The sequence below is a fragment of the Fukomys damarensis genome, unplaced genomic scaffold (genome assembly GCF_012274545.1).
Source record: "Fukomys damarensis isolate Sample0158 unplaced genomic scaffold, DMR_v1.0_HiC HiC_scaffold_26, whole genome shotgun sequence".
Lineage (NCBI taxonomy): Eukaryota > Metazoa > Chordata > Mammalia > Rodentia > Bathyergidae > Fukomys > Fukomys damarensis.
The window spans coordinates 14,869,413-14,884,963 of NW_022900938.1; the positions used below are offsets into that span (position 1 = coordinate 14,869,413).

Here is a 15,551-nt window from a genome sequence, read left to right on the forward strand (position 1 = left end):
AAAAAAAAAAAAAAAAAAAAAAAAAAAAAAGTGCTGTTCTTTCCATTATTCTATTTTGCATTCACCAAGTATTGTTATTAATATACTTTTTAAAAATGTCATCACAACTATGAGTAAATAAGCATTCATTTTAACAGATTAATCATATGAAACAGTTTTACACACACACACACACACGCGCGTGCGCGTGTGTGTGTGTGTGTGTGTGTGTGCGCGGTACCAGGGATCAAACTCAGGACACCTCGCTTTTGCAAGGCAGGCAGCAGAACCACTGAGCTAAATCTCTGGCCCATGAAACAGTTTTTTAGAAATTATGATTACAAATGGATCTATATGATATATATGTATAGACAGACAGATAGATAGATCGATCTATCTATACATTTTTTGGGGGGTATTGGGGATCGAACTTAGGACCTTTGCATCTGCAAGGCAGATGTGGCACCACTAAGCTAAATCCCTGGCTCTACAATATATTCCTTTTAACAGACAAAAAATAATTAGGAAAATTGCTAAGAACCTATGCTTCTCAAAATCTTGTACCACAAACTGTGTACCTAAAATACTACTGTAGCCAATTTTATAAAAATAAGATCCAGTTCTGAAGTCCAAACATCAGGATTTGCTATTCAATTAAAAAACACAATAAAGTTAAGTCTGTGGAGTTTAATACTTGACTGGCTCACCCTTCAATGGGGGGGGAGTTGCATGAGGTTTTCACACTGCAGAATAACATAGCACATACACTGTGAAAATAAAAATTTAGCTAGAGAAACAGAACTATGGGTTAAAACAAAGAAACAAAAACCAAGTGGTACTGGATGTGGTGGTGCACACCTGTGATTCCAGCACTGGGGAAGCTGAGGCAGGAGGATGGCAAACTCAAGGCCAGCCAGGCTCGCAAAAAAATAAAAAAAAAATATCAAAACAAAAAACTGCTAATTTAGATTCAGCTAAACAAACAAATTAAAAATATTTACCTATAGATTCCATTTAATGACTATCTTGCTTAGAACTTGATGCTTTATTTGAAGATACTGCTGCCAAAAGTCCACTTACAATTTCACGTCTGATTTCACCAACAATAGACTCTTTAATCTGTAATGGAAAACGAGAAAAATAAGCATTTAACAATCTGAATGATGTCCATTTTTTCTGTTTTCAGAAAAACAAACAGCATTTAATTCCTGCATTCTGCTAGGCCATGGAGAAGACTGCAGCTCCCTGCGAGCCTCCCTGGAATACCAGAGAGGGCATGGGAAGTCACGTCCATCCGTTCTTGAACCCAGACCAGCTCGTGGTCTCGGCCAGCATAACTGACTGCTGACACATGATTAAACATCACAATGCTTAGGCTGACAGCATCAGAAAATATTATTTCACAGATTTAAAAGGCTTCTAGTGAATGATTTATTTCATGAAACAAAATAATCTGGAAGAACTGATTAAAGGTAGGCTCAGTCATGCTCTGCATTAATGTCTGCCTGTGTAAGGTGGTTAGCACGGTTATTTGCTGCCTCTGTCCACCGAAAGCAAAATATCTGCAGTATCTAAAGAAGTTATATGTTACTCAAACATGGACATTTTAAATAGAAAGAGGAAATTACTCAGTAAATTTTATTTTAAAACATGAAAACCATCTTTAAACATCCCTAGAATGTGAGGAGATAATTTTCTTCAGTGACATGGCATGTCTGTCACTTGTCTTTGGCTTCAGATAAAGAGATACATTTCGTTTCATTGCTGGGGAAGGGAGGCAGACCAGGGAAATGACAATTACATCACAAGTTTCTTCTCCAGATGTTGAAATACTACATATGCCTACCCGTTCCTCTCCTCTCTAATGGTATAGCATTGCCTCCAAACAGCCTTTTGTGAAGGCTCTAAATGTGCATTTCCTGAAGTAAACTGACAATGCCTTCCTAAATTAGCACCTGAGACACACTCTGCTCAGGTTTAAAAATTGTACATTTCCAGTTTCCTGTCAGTCTGATCTTCCTAAAACGTTTCTAAGTAGATCCCAACACACCTCCAATGAAGTCTTTCCAAAAATGGCTCTGTATTAATCTGTGATGCACAACTGGTACACAATGCAGACTTCTACATAGTTATACATAGAAATACAATGTTCCTCCGTTACCAACCATCCTGTACTGTTATATATTTAATGACTAAGCTTTCATTTTACTTTCTATCAGTATTTTTTAATTTAATTTATTGGTACATTCAAGGTAGACAGTACAGTTACATTCATTACTGGGATCTTGTACGTTGACATGCCTATCAGTATTCTTAAACTGTAAACAGCATTACAAGTTTTTGAAGTTCACAGCACTTTAGATTCATTTTTAAAATATATATGCATGCATGTTGATACAAACATGAAATCCAGAATATCTTATCCACAAACACAATATATGAAAATAGAATCACTGCAAATTTATAAGACAATGAGTGTACTCTTTCCAATCTTGCCACCAATGAAATATGGCAATTTATATATCATTATGCAAAAAAAACCAAACAAACTAGCTGGGCACACTGGCGCACACGTATAAACCCAGCTACCTGGAAAGCTGACACAGCAGCACGGCAAGTTCAAGGGCAGCCTGAGCACCTTGACTACACTGTCTCTAAGCAAAATATAAAAAGAGCTGAGCACAGAGCCAGTGCAAGGGCCTAGGTTCAATCCCTGGTACCGAGAGGGGATAGGAAACTAGTCAAGAATCATTCTTTACTCAGCAAAAATGTATGACAAACTTTTCTGGTAATACAGACATTACTGGTGTAAAGAACAAAGGACTCTCTAGGAGTCAAGCATGGTGGCCCACTCCTGTAGACTTAGCTACATGAGAGGCTGAGGCAGGCACCCGGTCACTTAAACTCGAAAGTTTAAAACCATCCTGGGAAATACACTGACATTCCATCTCCAAAGGGGAAAAAAAGAATCTCCATTGTAAAGCATGTTAAAATCTAAAATCTAGATGAACACAAAATAAATACTGTCTTAAACTATTAAAAAAAAAACCCATAATTTTATTAGTTCATTCATGACAATCAACTTTGAAAACAGATTAGTATGGCCTAGAAGAGGAAAAAAATTAAAAATTCTTATAGAATGTCATACAGTAGTTTGTGAAAATAACAGTAATTTCATAAAGACAAAAAAATCTACAGCACCATGGGAGGGGAGGAATGCAGAACAGCCAGGTCCTCCTAAGGAGTAGAAGGAAGGTGGTCAAGTGGAAAGGTGGCTCTGAGCCCCTGTGGGGAAAGCAGAAGATCTTGCTTACCATGTATTCAAGTATAAACCAAGTATTCAATAAAAAGAGACAGATAGAGACTTAGGGAAGGAGAGAAGGATGGTGGGGGGGTAGGAATGGAAGATAAATAGGAACAGAAAGAGGGACAAGTTCAAATCATTCCCTAAATCATCTATTCTATTATTTCAAAAATATTTGAAATGCTAATTTGTTTCATTTATACTACTAGTTTCTTTTGTTCACTGAAAAGTTTTGTCCTTTTATTTGTTTCTTCTTCATAAGGGAGTCTTTTTTGGCCCTTCTTTTAAGATCATGATACACAGGATTTTGTTTTATTTTTCATAGAAGAGCATTTTTTATGTTTTATTGGAGTTTCTTTGTATTATGTTACAATTAAATAATTCTGGAGGAAAAAAGGTTTGAATTAATGAGAGCGTGCATAAAAGTGACAGAGATATTATGAGACCCAAAGAAGAGAAAGTACAAAATCAAGTCACTATAGGTGAACTAGCAGCACAAGTGACAAAATACCTCCAATAATTCAGAGACAGATTATGCAGTTCTGAGAGGCTGGAAGCATTAGGAGTGAGCAAACTCTAGGACAGATGAGATCACTTTTCTGCACAATTTCCCAAAGGAGTGTAGGCCGAAGGAAAGCTACAGCACAGCACATGCTGAGCACACGGGTCCTGGTTCACACCACTGCATGGCTGAGCATCACTGCGGCAGCCACTCTGTACAGGGATCTGCATGAGTCTCCCCGGGAACTAGGGGAAGCTGTGTTTCTACCAAGCTACACACTTAAATCATGCCAGATGTACCGTGGTAGAATTCTGAAAAGCATAAACCAAGTCTAGCGGCTTCAGCAAACACACAGGAACTTTCTAAACACATGGCCATCCCTGTTTACTCTCTAACATTTACTTCTGTTGTATCTGCTTCTGTGGGTACATGTTCATTCATCGTATTAAGCTATCTTTTTATTTATATACATGGATACATTTAAAAAATAAGTATAAACAGTGTCAGGCCACTGATCACATACATCACCCATGACTTGGGTAAATTCTAAGAGAGTGTATTTCTCTCCTACTACAACATACATAATCTGGGCAGAAGAGGGATATCTTCAATCTGACAAAAGTTTAGTTACCCATTCGATGTATTAAATATTTGTTTGAATGAATTTGTTCCAATGCTCTCCTTCCACAGAGGAATTCTACTATACTACCACATTATAAACACTGAACGCATTCCTTTGAAAAACCTCACATATGGTGCAATGACAGAAACAAAAGACAGGCAGAAATCATCATGTTCACTCACCCTGGGTGCAGTAAGAAAACTTCCCTGAAATGCCTGCCAAACATGCTTAATCCTCGCCTGCAAAACTGTTCACCCTGAGATTAAATCCTACCTTTCTGAATAGTAGCTTTGTTAATGGGGTCAGTGGCTCAGGACTTATTGGAAAGATTGAATCTAATTTAATTTTCTTGGTAGCTAATACAATAAGTTTTTAAAAAGTGGAATTTAGTACCTTGTATATTTAAGTAAAAAGATTACCAATTGGAAATAAACAAAATGAAGACTAATCTGCTTTAAATATTTTGTAAACAAAAATTTTAACAGAAAACCACTAACTGAGCTGACAGTATTAATATAGTTTTTTATAATTATAGCCAGCACTGTATTAATTTATCAATTAGTGTATGCTTTTATAGAACCTCAAAAGAGTTTATTTTCTTAAGTACATCAATTACTTCTCACGCCTTATTGGATCTCTATAGTATTTTTCTTGGTAAGCCCTTCTTTGTAGCCAGAAAGAGTAAATGTTAAGCTTAACTTCCTCCAAATTATGCCAAATTCTGAACAAAGTAGTTGCTAAATGACTGGTTTAGTAATGAATTCTGAAAAATTTTCTACACATCTGCTTTGCCTTACATGCCAGTTTAAATGTCTGTAAAGTATAAAATCTTTCACACTGAATAGGAGGTTCTTATGAATGACTAATTCTCTAGAACCATGGTAGTATAATGGGCTAAGGACCAAATGACTTTTTCTATGATATGTCCTATTGGGCAAAGAATCAATGTTCTGCTCTAAAATGAGTACTTTATTCCTAGGAAATTATTTCCAGCACATTATCAGGCCATTAAAAAAATGAGGACTCAAGTATGCATTAATGAGCAGCATAAAGTCAAGTTTTCAAGAAACTTTCAAACTGAAGCAAGTTACAGGAAAAAAAATCTTCACATTTCTAAAATATTATCTTGAAGGACCGGGGATTTAGCTCAGTGGTTCGGTGGCCTGCCTTGTAAGCGCAAGGACCCGAGTTCAATCCCCGGTACCAAAAAAAAAAAAAAAAAAAAAAAAATTATCTTGAAACCTATTTTCTCAACAAATATAGAAAATAATTATTTAATTTTATTCAAAAACTGGATCTCTGTGGGCCAGGGATTTAGCTCAGTGGTTCTGCTGCCTGCTTGCAAGAGCAAGGATCCAAGTTTGATCCCTAGTACAAAAAAAAACAAAACACAAACAAAAAAAACTGGATCTCTGATATGAAGCATGTAGATAACCACAGGCAATCCTGATCAAGGGGGCTGGTGTAGCTTGTGCAACATCCAACAACTTGCAAAAATAGTAACATTTGCAGGACAAACAAATACGCAGAATTAAGACATACACTTTTAGTTGTAGATTCAAGTCATGAAAACAATGCTTATGTATGGGAAATTTCATCCACAGGAATCTCAAGCTGAACACATAAAACTGCATTAAGCTGAACCTAGAAACACAGCTCCCAAAATACACACAACTTCAACTCCACCTGCTATCTTAATTCTCTGTGGATGCGCTACCTATCCATCGCTGTTGTGAAAACTTCAGGCAGATTTCAGATCACCATCCTTCCTCATCTTCACCATAATTCACAAGCCACGAAACTTCCAAAGCCCAATTCCACAAGCAAATTTCAGGTTGTCTTAAAGGTGATGTAGTATATTTATCGTAGCACTTGTGTGCATCTTAACCACTAAGAATGCATAACCCCTGCCCCTACTTTGATATGTTTCTGTTGTCTCTTTTCGTGTCACTAAAGGAACTCCAAAGGTGCAGCCGGTTAGCGCATGGTACATAATGTCACTGAAGTCTCCAGTGCTATGCCTCTAATCCTACTTTTCCCAGAAACGCTATGATTTTCACTGCATGGTTTTGCACAGCACAGATTTTTAGGAACATATATATCATCTATGTGTTCACAAGAAAAAGTAACTGCATTTGGGTTTTCTTTTTTCTAGTGGAACTGTGAATTGAATCTCAAGCCTTCCTGGCACATGCTAAGCCAGTCTTGTACACTTACCATGGGGCCACCCCACAATCCCTGTGTTTAGTTTTTAGCTAACGCTCAAGCTACTGTGATGCAGCTATAATGACGGCCCCTGACAGTTACAAACTAATCTCAAGACTCAGATTAATAGCTCAATGAAGGGAAGATTTGGGTCCACTGCCACCATTCTTGGCCCATAAAATGCTAGAATTCTGCTGTATGCCACAAATTGATCCTAAAATACATTAGGTCCATATTGTTAATTATATGGACACACAGTTTAAAATGTGGGAACACTAATTTCTCTGGCTCATTTTGATCTTTCCTATTCCTAAAGGTCTAGTTCTTGAATACTTTACTAGAGGCTGAAAGTCTGAATGCTTGGGACCAGAAATGTATTAAGGTTCAAAGTTTTCCAGACTTTTAGAACATCTTCATAGGTTTCAAAAGTTGAACAGCCTTAACTTGAAAAACCCAGAATTTTAGTGGGGATGGACACAGAGTGGTACAGCGCTCACCTAACTTGCTTAAGACCCTGGGTTCGATGCCCCAGCACCACATGGGTAGAAAAGGTAAAAAAATGATCTGAAACCTCAAATTTTAAGGTACTGATAATTATTTTCTATGAAATTTTTTATTGTCTATCATCTTATCATCCTTAACCTCCATGACTTCACATCTTACGGGTATTTTCCTTTTACTCTGCACAGGATATTCAGATCCTTCTAAAATGAGTCTTTTTGGGGGGAGGGGTTGTTCAGTGCTGGAGAATGAATACAGGGCCTGCTCTGTACCTAAAGTGTACATCCTGAGCCTCTACGGTGAATTTTTAAACATAATGGAAAATGAAAGATCCATTTTTTTTTTTTTTGTCTTTTAATACAAGGTCTCACTACGCAGTACAGGCTGGCCTTGTACTGCATGGCAATCCTCTTGCCTCAGCCTTCTGACTGCTGGGCTTATAGGTGTGTGCCACCATGCCTGGCTTTACAGATCCTTTCTCATTGAATCTCTCACTGGGGGTTTCAGTATCTTTTGTTGGAAAAACTATGGATAATTTTGGTTCTTTCTCGTCATTTTTGAGAATTCTTATGACAAGAAAACAGGATTCAAAAGGAATACTGAACATGTAGAAATTTCATGTACTGTGTACTGGACTGATTTTTCACAACCAGGACACTGTGATGTGAAAAGCAAAAAGAGAATAAACATCACACAAGTGTAACTAGGGGGCTTTGCATTGTAATAGATAATGTTTCTCATTATCTGAACTCAGTGCTAAAAACTGTTACCATATGAAGTGTCTCAATTTACCTTTGACCACTGACTATTGACCACCTCAGTGATTTGCAGCCCCTGCAATAATCCTGAACTGTGGTGAATGCTTCAGATTCTCCTGCTGTCCTCAGCCAGGGTACACTTTCTTTTCATTCTGTATTTTAATAATTTCAATTCTCTGACAACTCAAAAATTCCACCATTCTCCACCCACTAAACCAAACAGATCGAATTCTTTAAACTTGTTAAAATCACATCATTTCTTATGTCAGTGGAAATAACAAAATAACACCTAGAAGAGATCTAAATCACAGTCTCTCATTTCTGGAAACAAGATCCAGAGAGTTTGTCATGTGTTTATCTCTTGCAAACCCTACAAATTCCCTCTCACCAGTGCAAATACAGAAAACTGCAATGATTTCACACTGTCTTAAACCTGAAGGAAGCCATTCCCCACATAACTTAACAGACAATCGGAAAGTTAATCTGAAAGCTCCCTGGAACTGAGTGAACATGGTGAACCAAGAGTATCTTGGAAATAACTGATGTTTGCCTTTAACCCTACATCCATGTAAGTGACACAGGCACAGACTGGACTCACCTCTCGTATGACCTGCTGCAACTCATCCTGCTCCACATTTCTCTGCATTTCCTCAGCAGCTGGAATTGCTGACAGTTTTCCACATTCTTCTTCCATGTCAGAGTGAGGTCCTACAACCCGTGCACCTTCTTCAGCTGTGCCAACTTCCTCAGAACTTTCCAGTTCTGGCGGTGTCTGCAGAGAGCCTATTCTGGAAGGAGCAGTAGGCGTCAGGGCCACTGAAGCTCGGTACACTTTCTTTCTGGCCATTGACTGGGCTTTGCGTTTGCCCCTGGCGTCACCAGGAGGCACTGCAGTCCTTCTGCTGATGCGATGGGAGGGACTAGAACACACAGAAGACGACTCTGACGTGGCTTGGGAGAAAACGGACTCTGAACTTTCTCCAGGGGGAATTTCAAATCCCACTTCTCCAAGTCCCAGACCCAATTCAGACTTCAGGTAGGATTGTTCCCGCATCAGTTCAGTCACCTGAAGATGAGAAAAACCGTTATTCTTCTCTTGAAACCAAGACTGATAATTAAAGGTTAAACTATAGCTATAAGTACTGCCAAAAAAAAAAAAAAATCACTTAACTTTTAAGACACACTTAATTCTATTTCATTAACTTAGTAACTACTTGATTTTATTTTCAAACTCACCAAATTTAAACCCATAGCAAGCTCAAGGCAATAAAATGAATAACTACAAAACAGTGAGATGAAATGTTATTTGTTACCATGCAGGTGTCCAAATTACTCGAAGGAAGAGAATAAGAAACAAAATAGTTACAATGTTTTGCTCACAAATGACTCAATTTGCCTAAAATATAATACAAATTAAACTTTTGTTCAAAGAGTCATCATTACATTACAGATCCCACTTAAATGACCTGAGATCTAACCATAAGAGCTAATTTCTGAACTTGGAGTACAAATTAAATGTTTTTCATGGTGTATTATTTCCTTTAGGGCATAAAGATAAAAATCACAACTGCAATTCAGCTTGCCTTCTAATGGCCTAAGATAGAAATGAACTTCAGAAGTGGCAAACTAACCTCTAAATCCTTTAGCTAACTTATCAAATTCTGTATTTGATAAAAATGTGCATCTTGCCCACATTAGAAAAGTTGTGTTTGAGGTATCCTGTGGTACCCAACCCTCCAGTGGCTTCAAAGCAGAGGCTTACCGGCTCCATGACATTCAGTGAAGGGCAGGACAGGTTATCAGTGCTTCTACTGCCGCACATTCCCTGAAAAGGCAGGACAGAGGCTTTATATCCGTATATAACCATCTCCCAAAAACAAGTGTTTTAGAATAAACAAGGGGCACAGGCAGTGTGTTCACTCTCTGCTCCCACTGACAAACATTTCTGAGCGGCCTATTCTACAACTTCAAAGATCCTGGCTAGAGCCAGAACACAGTGAAGACGGCACAGTGGCCACGCCTGTAATCCTACCACTACAGGCAGCTAAGCCAGGAGATTGCAACTTTGAGCTCAGCCCTGGCGACTTAGTGAGACTCTGTTCCAAAATAAAAATTTTTTAAATGGGCTGGGATTTAGGTCATTGTGAAGGCCTGGGTTCAATCTCAAGTACACCTCCCTGCCAAAAATAACAATGTTGAAGTTAAAATTTTATAGAAAGCAATGTTAGAATAAAAAGTAGCATAAAATAAGGACAAATAGTATTGCTATTTCTTATCCTGGTTGTACACATGTGTTCTATCAAAACACCTCATTTTATCCATTAAAAAACAAAGAAAAAGGCGCTGGGGAGCACAGCTCAATGGTAGAGCATGGTCTGTGCTCAGCATGCACAAGACTCTGATTTTGATTCCCAGCAGGGGCAGAGGGGATTAGCTTAAAGAGAAGAAAATGGAAACCAAAATAAAGGAAAAGTTTAAAGGGAACATTATTTATTTAAATGCAAAAGAGGGCAAAAACGCTGAATATATTTGTGTTCTTTGGAGTTACACACATGCAGCAATTCAAATTTAAATTAGTTATACATTCACGTACAATTTTTCTTTCAAAAACTTTAAACCTTTTATTGACTTTTTTCTATCAAAAAATGATTATCAAAAATTTTCAATATACAAGAATATGTACAAGTTAAATGTTTAAGAAATGATCACAACTTGTACCTAACACAGGTGTGGAAAAGCTCCTTAAACATTTTCATACTTTTAATGTCATTTACGTAAACGGTTTAAAATGAAGGGACTTGTCCTAAATTACATGGAACATCATAAACCCATGACAAACTCCCGACAGCCCTGGGCAGCTCACCAGCAAAGAGGAACTGAAGGGCGAAGGCACCCGCACCGCCTGCAGCTGCTCATCCAGGCCCAGCAGGCGCTCTTCCAGCTGCAGCTCCAGGTCCTGCAGCTCCATTCGGACCGAGTTTCTTAGACTCTGCAGCTGATCAACTTCATATCTACCAGTACAGGGAAAGGTGCAAAGTTCGAAAAGAGTAGTTTGCAAGTTCTTATTCACAACCATTTTGATCATCATGACAAGCTAACTGAAGGCACCATACACCAAGTTTTATACTGCCCACAAGAGCACTGCAGATGTGACCTCTAGGATAACGGTCTCATTTCTCTCTCCTCTCTCCCACCTAACCTGCACACTGCCTAGCAGGGTACAACTACTATCTGCAATAGTTCCTGAAGACCTGGAAGTCAGGAGAACACTCCGTATGTCTACTTTTACATACAATGGCTCACCACATAGACAGGACCCACAGCAGAAGTGAGACCTAGTTTAGTGAGAACTAAATACAAGTTGTATTTAGTGAGACCTAAATATAAGTTGAAAATGGTTCTTTGAAAGATTACTTGAGTTATATTGAGACAAAATGAACTTCTACCTTTCCTCCTCAGTCATGTGTTGATAAACCAATGTTTGCTCACGCAGCATCGCCAATTCTAAATCCATCATTTGTGTTCTAAACAAATTCAGGCTCCGCCTCATTACTTGAAGCTCCTGAAAAGTATTCTCAAATGCAATAAAACAAAATTACACTTCTAACTCAAACAAATTATTTTGCAATGCAAAGATTTAAGTAGGAACTTACTTCGTAAAGAGGTAGAACAGATGATTTCTGAGTACTGTACGGAGCAGCAGCGAGGTCAGGTCCTCTCATCACAGGGGACTTCAACAAATCAAAGTGGGAGAGGTTAAAATCAATGTCGAAGTGACTAATTCCACATTTTCTAAACTGTTAAAAAGGCAGAATTTGAGGCCTCTGTATTTTTCTCTGAGGCAAAACTAAACAAAAATTTTGATAATGTAAATAGGAACAAAAGAAATCAGTCTCCAGTGCTTCCTAGCACTCTTAGCTGTTGTATGTATGAGTCAATCTATGTATCAAGTTCATATCTATGTTTTACAGGATGTTCTTCTTGCCTTGAAAAAGTATAGAAGCAAAGTGAAATTCAAAATCATAGACCAAACTGCAAATGTCAAGAGATTGCAGTAACTGCTGATATGGCTGCAGAGAGCAGCAAATAGCATCACACACTTAGATATTCAGGCACTTGCTCTACACCACTATCTTAGTCAAAGCAGGTAAAAGCCCCCCATCCTTAAGTGTTCTCACAGAATAACAAGAAAGAAAGGTTTTAAAAAATTATTACAGTGAGGAGCAAGGGTGCTAAGATGAAAACAAAAATGCACATTAGTTAAGTTTTTCCAACAGTGGTGACACTTGAGCTGAGCCCAAACAGGAAGCAGCACTTGGTCACACAAAAAAAGAAAAGAGCAGGGAACCCCAGGAAAAATAAAAAAACACAAATGCCATGTTCAGACTGCCAAAAGCACACAACTCCCAGAGCCCCACAAAGTCCAGGGTGGCAGAGCACACAGCTAAGCAAGGAGACTGTAGAAAGCATCTGTCTGTGGCTTGAGGTAGGAAGGGGAGATTCATTAGCAATGGGTCATCCAAGAGGACGCACAATGTGTGCAGAACAGCTGGCCCAGAAAGGTACATGAGGTGTAGGTGGACAGGCTCTGGAAATCCCCAGTAATTCACAACTGCAGTGACAACGAGAACATCCAGGCATAGTTAAAACTACGTTTCCTAAGGAGGAAGAATCACCCACATTCTGGTTAAAATGCAAACCACTGGGAGACAACTATCCCAAGGATAAAATCTGTATTTAAAAGATAGCATCAGAGGTCAGTAAGTGAAGGGGAAGCTTAATCAGAGAGCTATGAGCAGAACCAGGAGGATACGGTGCCACTGAAGCCAACAGGACGAAAACTTAGAAAAGGAAGAGGTGGTCAACACATCAGATGGCAGGAAAAAGGAAAAAAGGGAACTGTTGAGAGGGGAGTTTTGTTTTTGTTTTTTAAACAGGATGACTTAACTGCTTTTAGAGTAAGGCAAAGACACTGGATGGAAGATTGAAAAAGAGAGGCTAATGAGCAAAATCCTTCTTTTGAGAAGGGAGGGAGATTGTGAGCAGAGACATTAACTTTGTTCAGGGTTAGTTACAGATTTTCCCATAAAATAGGGAAGGACACAGCAGGAAAGGTATAGGTCAGCATAAACCTGGAAAAAAATACAGTTGACATAGTTTATGCCCGAAAGGTCTTTGCTTTTCAGTGAGTTAAAAAGGTGCCCAGGGTAATAAAATTAAAAAAGCTTTAAAAAGATCAATTCTTTCGCCTACCTGTGAAAGATTCTGTAACGAGTTTCTAATATGATGCAACACTCTTCGCAACTGCATTTCTATGGCAGAAGGAGGGTTCCCAGAGTACACTCGGTATGGGTAGGCAGCATGTCTGTGTGAGAAGGGACACCCGAGAGGGGATGTGAAGGCAGAGCAGGCGGCCCCCGGGATGTTGGGGACACTGTGGGTACTCAGAGTTCTCATGTGCTCGCACAGGGGCCTGTCCTGCCACTCCTGAAGAGTGTGAAGAGAGCAGGTGGACTGAGATATCGGCGGTGGAGCAAGGTGGGAACAGACAGGAGTCCTTCCACGACGGCATTCCTCCAACTGGGCCACCTCACTCGGGGATGTCTCTTCATCCTTCTTCATGGATGCCGGAGAGATGAAAATGGTGGATTTGACTGAACACTGACTGTCAGGTGCAGCTGCCCCTTTTTCCAATTCCTGCTGCTCTTCAGGTGTGTATTTATAGGTGAAGGAAGGTGGGCTGCACCTGGTCTCTTTTCCAGGAGATAACCGGACGTTGACGGAGGACACAACCCTTACGGGGCTCAATAAGGTGGTTGGTAAAGACTGAGACCTTCTTAGGGGATAGCCAGCTTTTGCAAGTAAGTACCTCTGTTTTAACAGATCCTTTGATTTTATCAGGCTCCGCCCTACTATTTGATTAGACAGGCTGCAAACCTTCATCTGTGCTCTCTGCAAAGCTGTAGTAACTCTGTCCACAGAAGAGGGAGGCCTACTTGTATTTTCAGAGCTTAGATCACTGCATTTAGCTTCAATGAAAGCCAATGATTTCAGGATATGGTGCGTGGTGTACTGAGGAAATTCACACTCACTGCTTCTGTCCGCATCACTTTCACCACTTGCTTCCCTCAGCAGCTCCAATGTCTGTGCTGAAGATGAGCCTTCTTCCACCTCAGTGACTTCAGTCACATGATCCCTCGGACTATGGGAGGATGGTTCATGTCCTGCACTCTCCTCAGGCCTGCACTGAGGGAAATCCTGGCTATCCGGCTTTCTTTTGTCAGCATCTGCTGCTGGGCTTGGCAACTCTTCCTCTGACTCATTAAAATAAGGCTGGTCTTGTGCTGTTGGCGTAACAAGGTCTTCACCAAACGACGTGACTGTCGTCTCACTGTCACAACTATCAGCGCTACTTCCCATGGCTTGCAAAGGCTCCTGGACCTGTGAACAGAAACCAGATGGGAAGATGAGCATACAGGCAATAGGTATCATTAGCCAAAGGCCAAGTGGATAAGATGCAGCTGTACTTGTGTGGGCTCCCACCTCAGCTGTGGCCTGGGCTACTCAGAATTGCTTTCACTGCCCCTAATTAGCTAATGCCTCCTCAATTCTCACAAAGATGATTTCAGACCTTCACTACTTCCCCTAAGTTTCCTTTCCAACACCTCCTCCTGTTCTTCCAACATACAACACTAATTCAAAGAGAAAATGAACAAAGATTTCTTAACATTCTTCTCCAACACCTATAAGCTTCCTATATGCCTTTGCTCTTTCTGGCAATTCTGAAAGGAATCTGCTCTTTTACGAAGTGACACCCCCCTCACATACCTGTGCTTCTCATCATATTCTAAGACCAGAGTATTTTGCCACAATTTAATCTCAGGTTGTTCTGGATCAAATTCATTTTCATATCCTCTTTCCCCTCTCTCTTCCCATAGCTGAACAGCTAATGTTATAAAGACAAAAGGCCATGATTCTCATTTGAAAGAACAGGCAACACTAACTTTTCTTCTTCATCACAGATTCACACTCTAGGTGTGCTGAGTCCATCAGAACTGCTTTATCCTACGTCTGCCTCCTTCCCCAGACACAACCTTACCTTCTCACTGAGATCTGCAATTTTCTTTCTCAAAGACTCTCCATCTCCTAATTTTTCTGCCTACTTTCTTTCTGAGTTTCCTTAGATCTCTTGTCTGTTTAACCTTTAAACATCATGTTTCTATAAGCTTTTTTGTCATTCCAATCATTGTCAAAATCTGCTTAAAGATGTTGTAAAGGCTTTCCCTGCACACTATTTAACTCCATATACAACTATAAGCTCATCAAGAATAGATCTGCAGTAAGCTGGGATTTAGCTCACTGGCACAGCACCTGCCTGGTTAAGCACAAGGTCCTCAGTTTGATCCCAGTACCCGCACCCCAAAGAAGATTTGTGCCTGCTTCCTGAATTACCTAACAGTCAAACATAAATGTTAGTAAACACTGAAAACTAATGTAAGTTGTTAGTTATTAGGATCCACACCTAATGTAAGTTTTAAATAAGCAAAGCAGTTACTATGAAATGCTGAAACACAATGATTACCAAGTAAGAAAATTAACAGACCTAGCAGGGCAATGATCAAAATAATCTGTATACCAGTGATCCAAAAGAGTTAAGACCAGCTTTAAAAAAAATTCAGT

General features: G+C 39.4%; 1 protein-coding gene across 2 annotated transcripts in view; it reads right to left on the reverse strand.

The window, feature by feature from the left end:
• The window catches only part of Itprid2 (ITPR interacting domain containing 2), a 34,769-nt gene that overhangs the window by 1,715 nt on the left and 17,503 nt on the right, over positions 1 to 15,551 (reverse strand). Inside the window, exons 9-15 of one of the 2 annotated variants that reach the window (XM_010636797.3) lie at positions 13,125 to 14,312; positions 11,525 to 11,602; positions 11,318 to 11,445; positions 10,735 to 10,882; positions 9,634 to 9,696; positions 8,470 to 8,937; positions 981 to 1,098 (exon numbers count right to left, since the gene is read on the reverse strand). In XM_010636797.3, the coding sequence (XP_010635099.1) occupies positions 994 to 1,098; positions 8,470 to 8,937; positions 9,634 to 9,696; positions 10,735 to 10,882; positions 11,318 to 11,445; positions 11,525 to 11,602; positions 13,125 to 14,312 (2,178 nt within the window). In that variant the 3' untranslated portion in view covers positions 981 to 993. The remainder of the gene's footprint in view (positions 1 to 980; positions 1,099 to 8,469; positions 8,938 to 9,633; positions 9,697 to 10,734; positions 10,883 to 11,317; positions 11,446 to 11,524; positions 11,603 to 13,124; positions 14,313 to 15,551) is intronic. The other variant, XM_010636796.2, reaches the window with a different exon arrangement.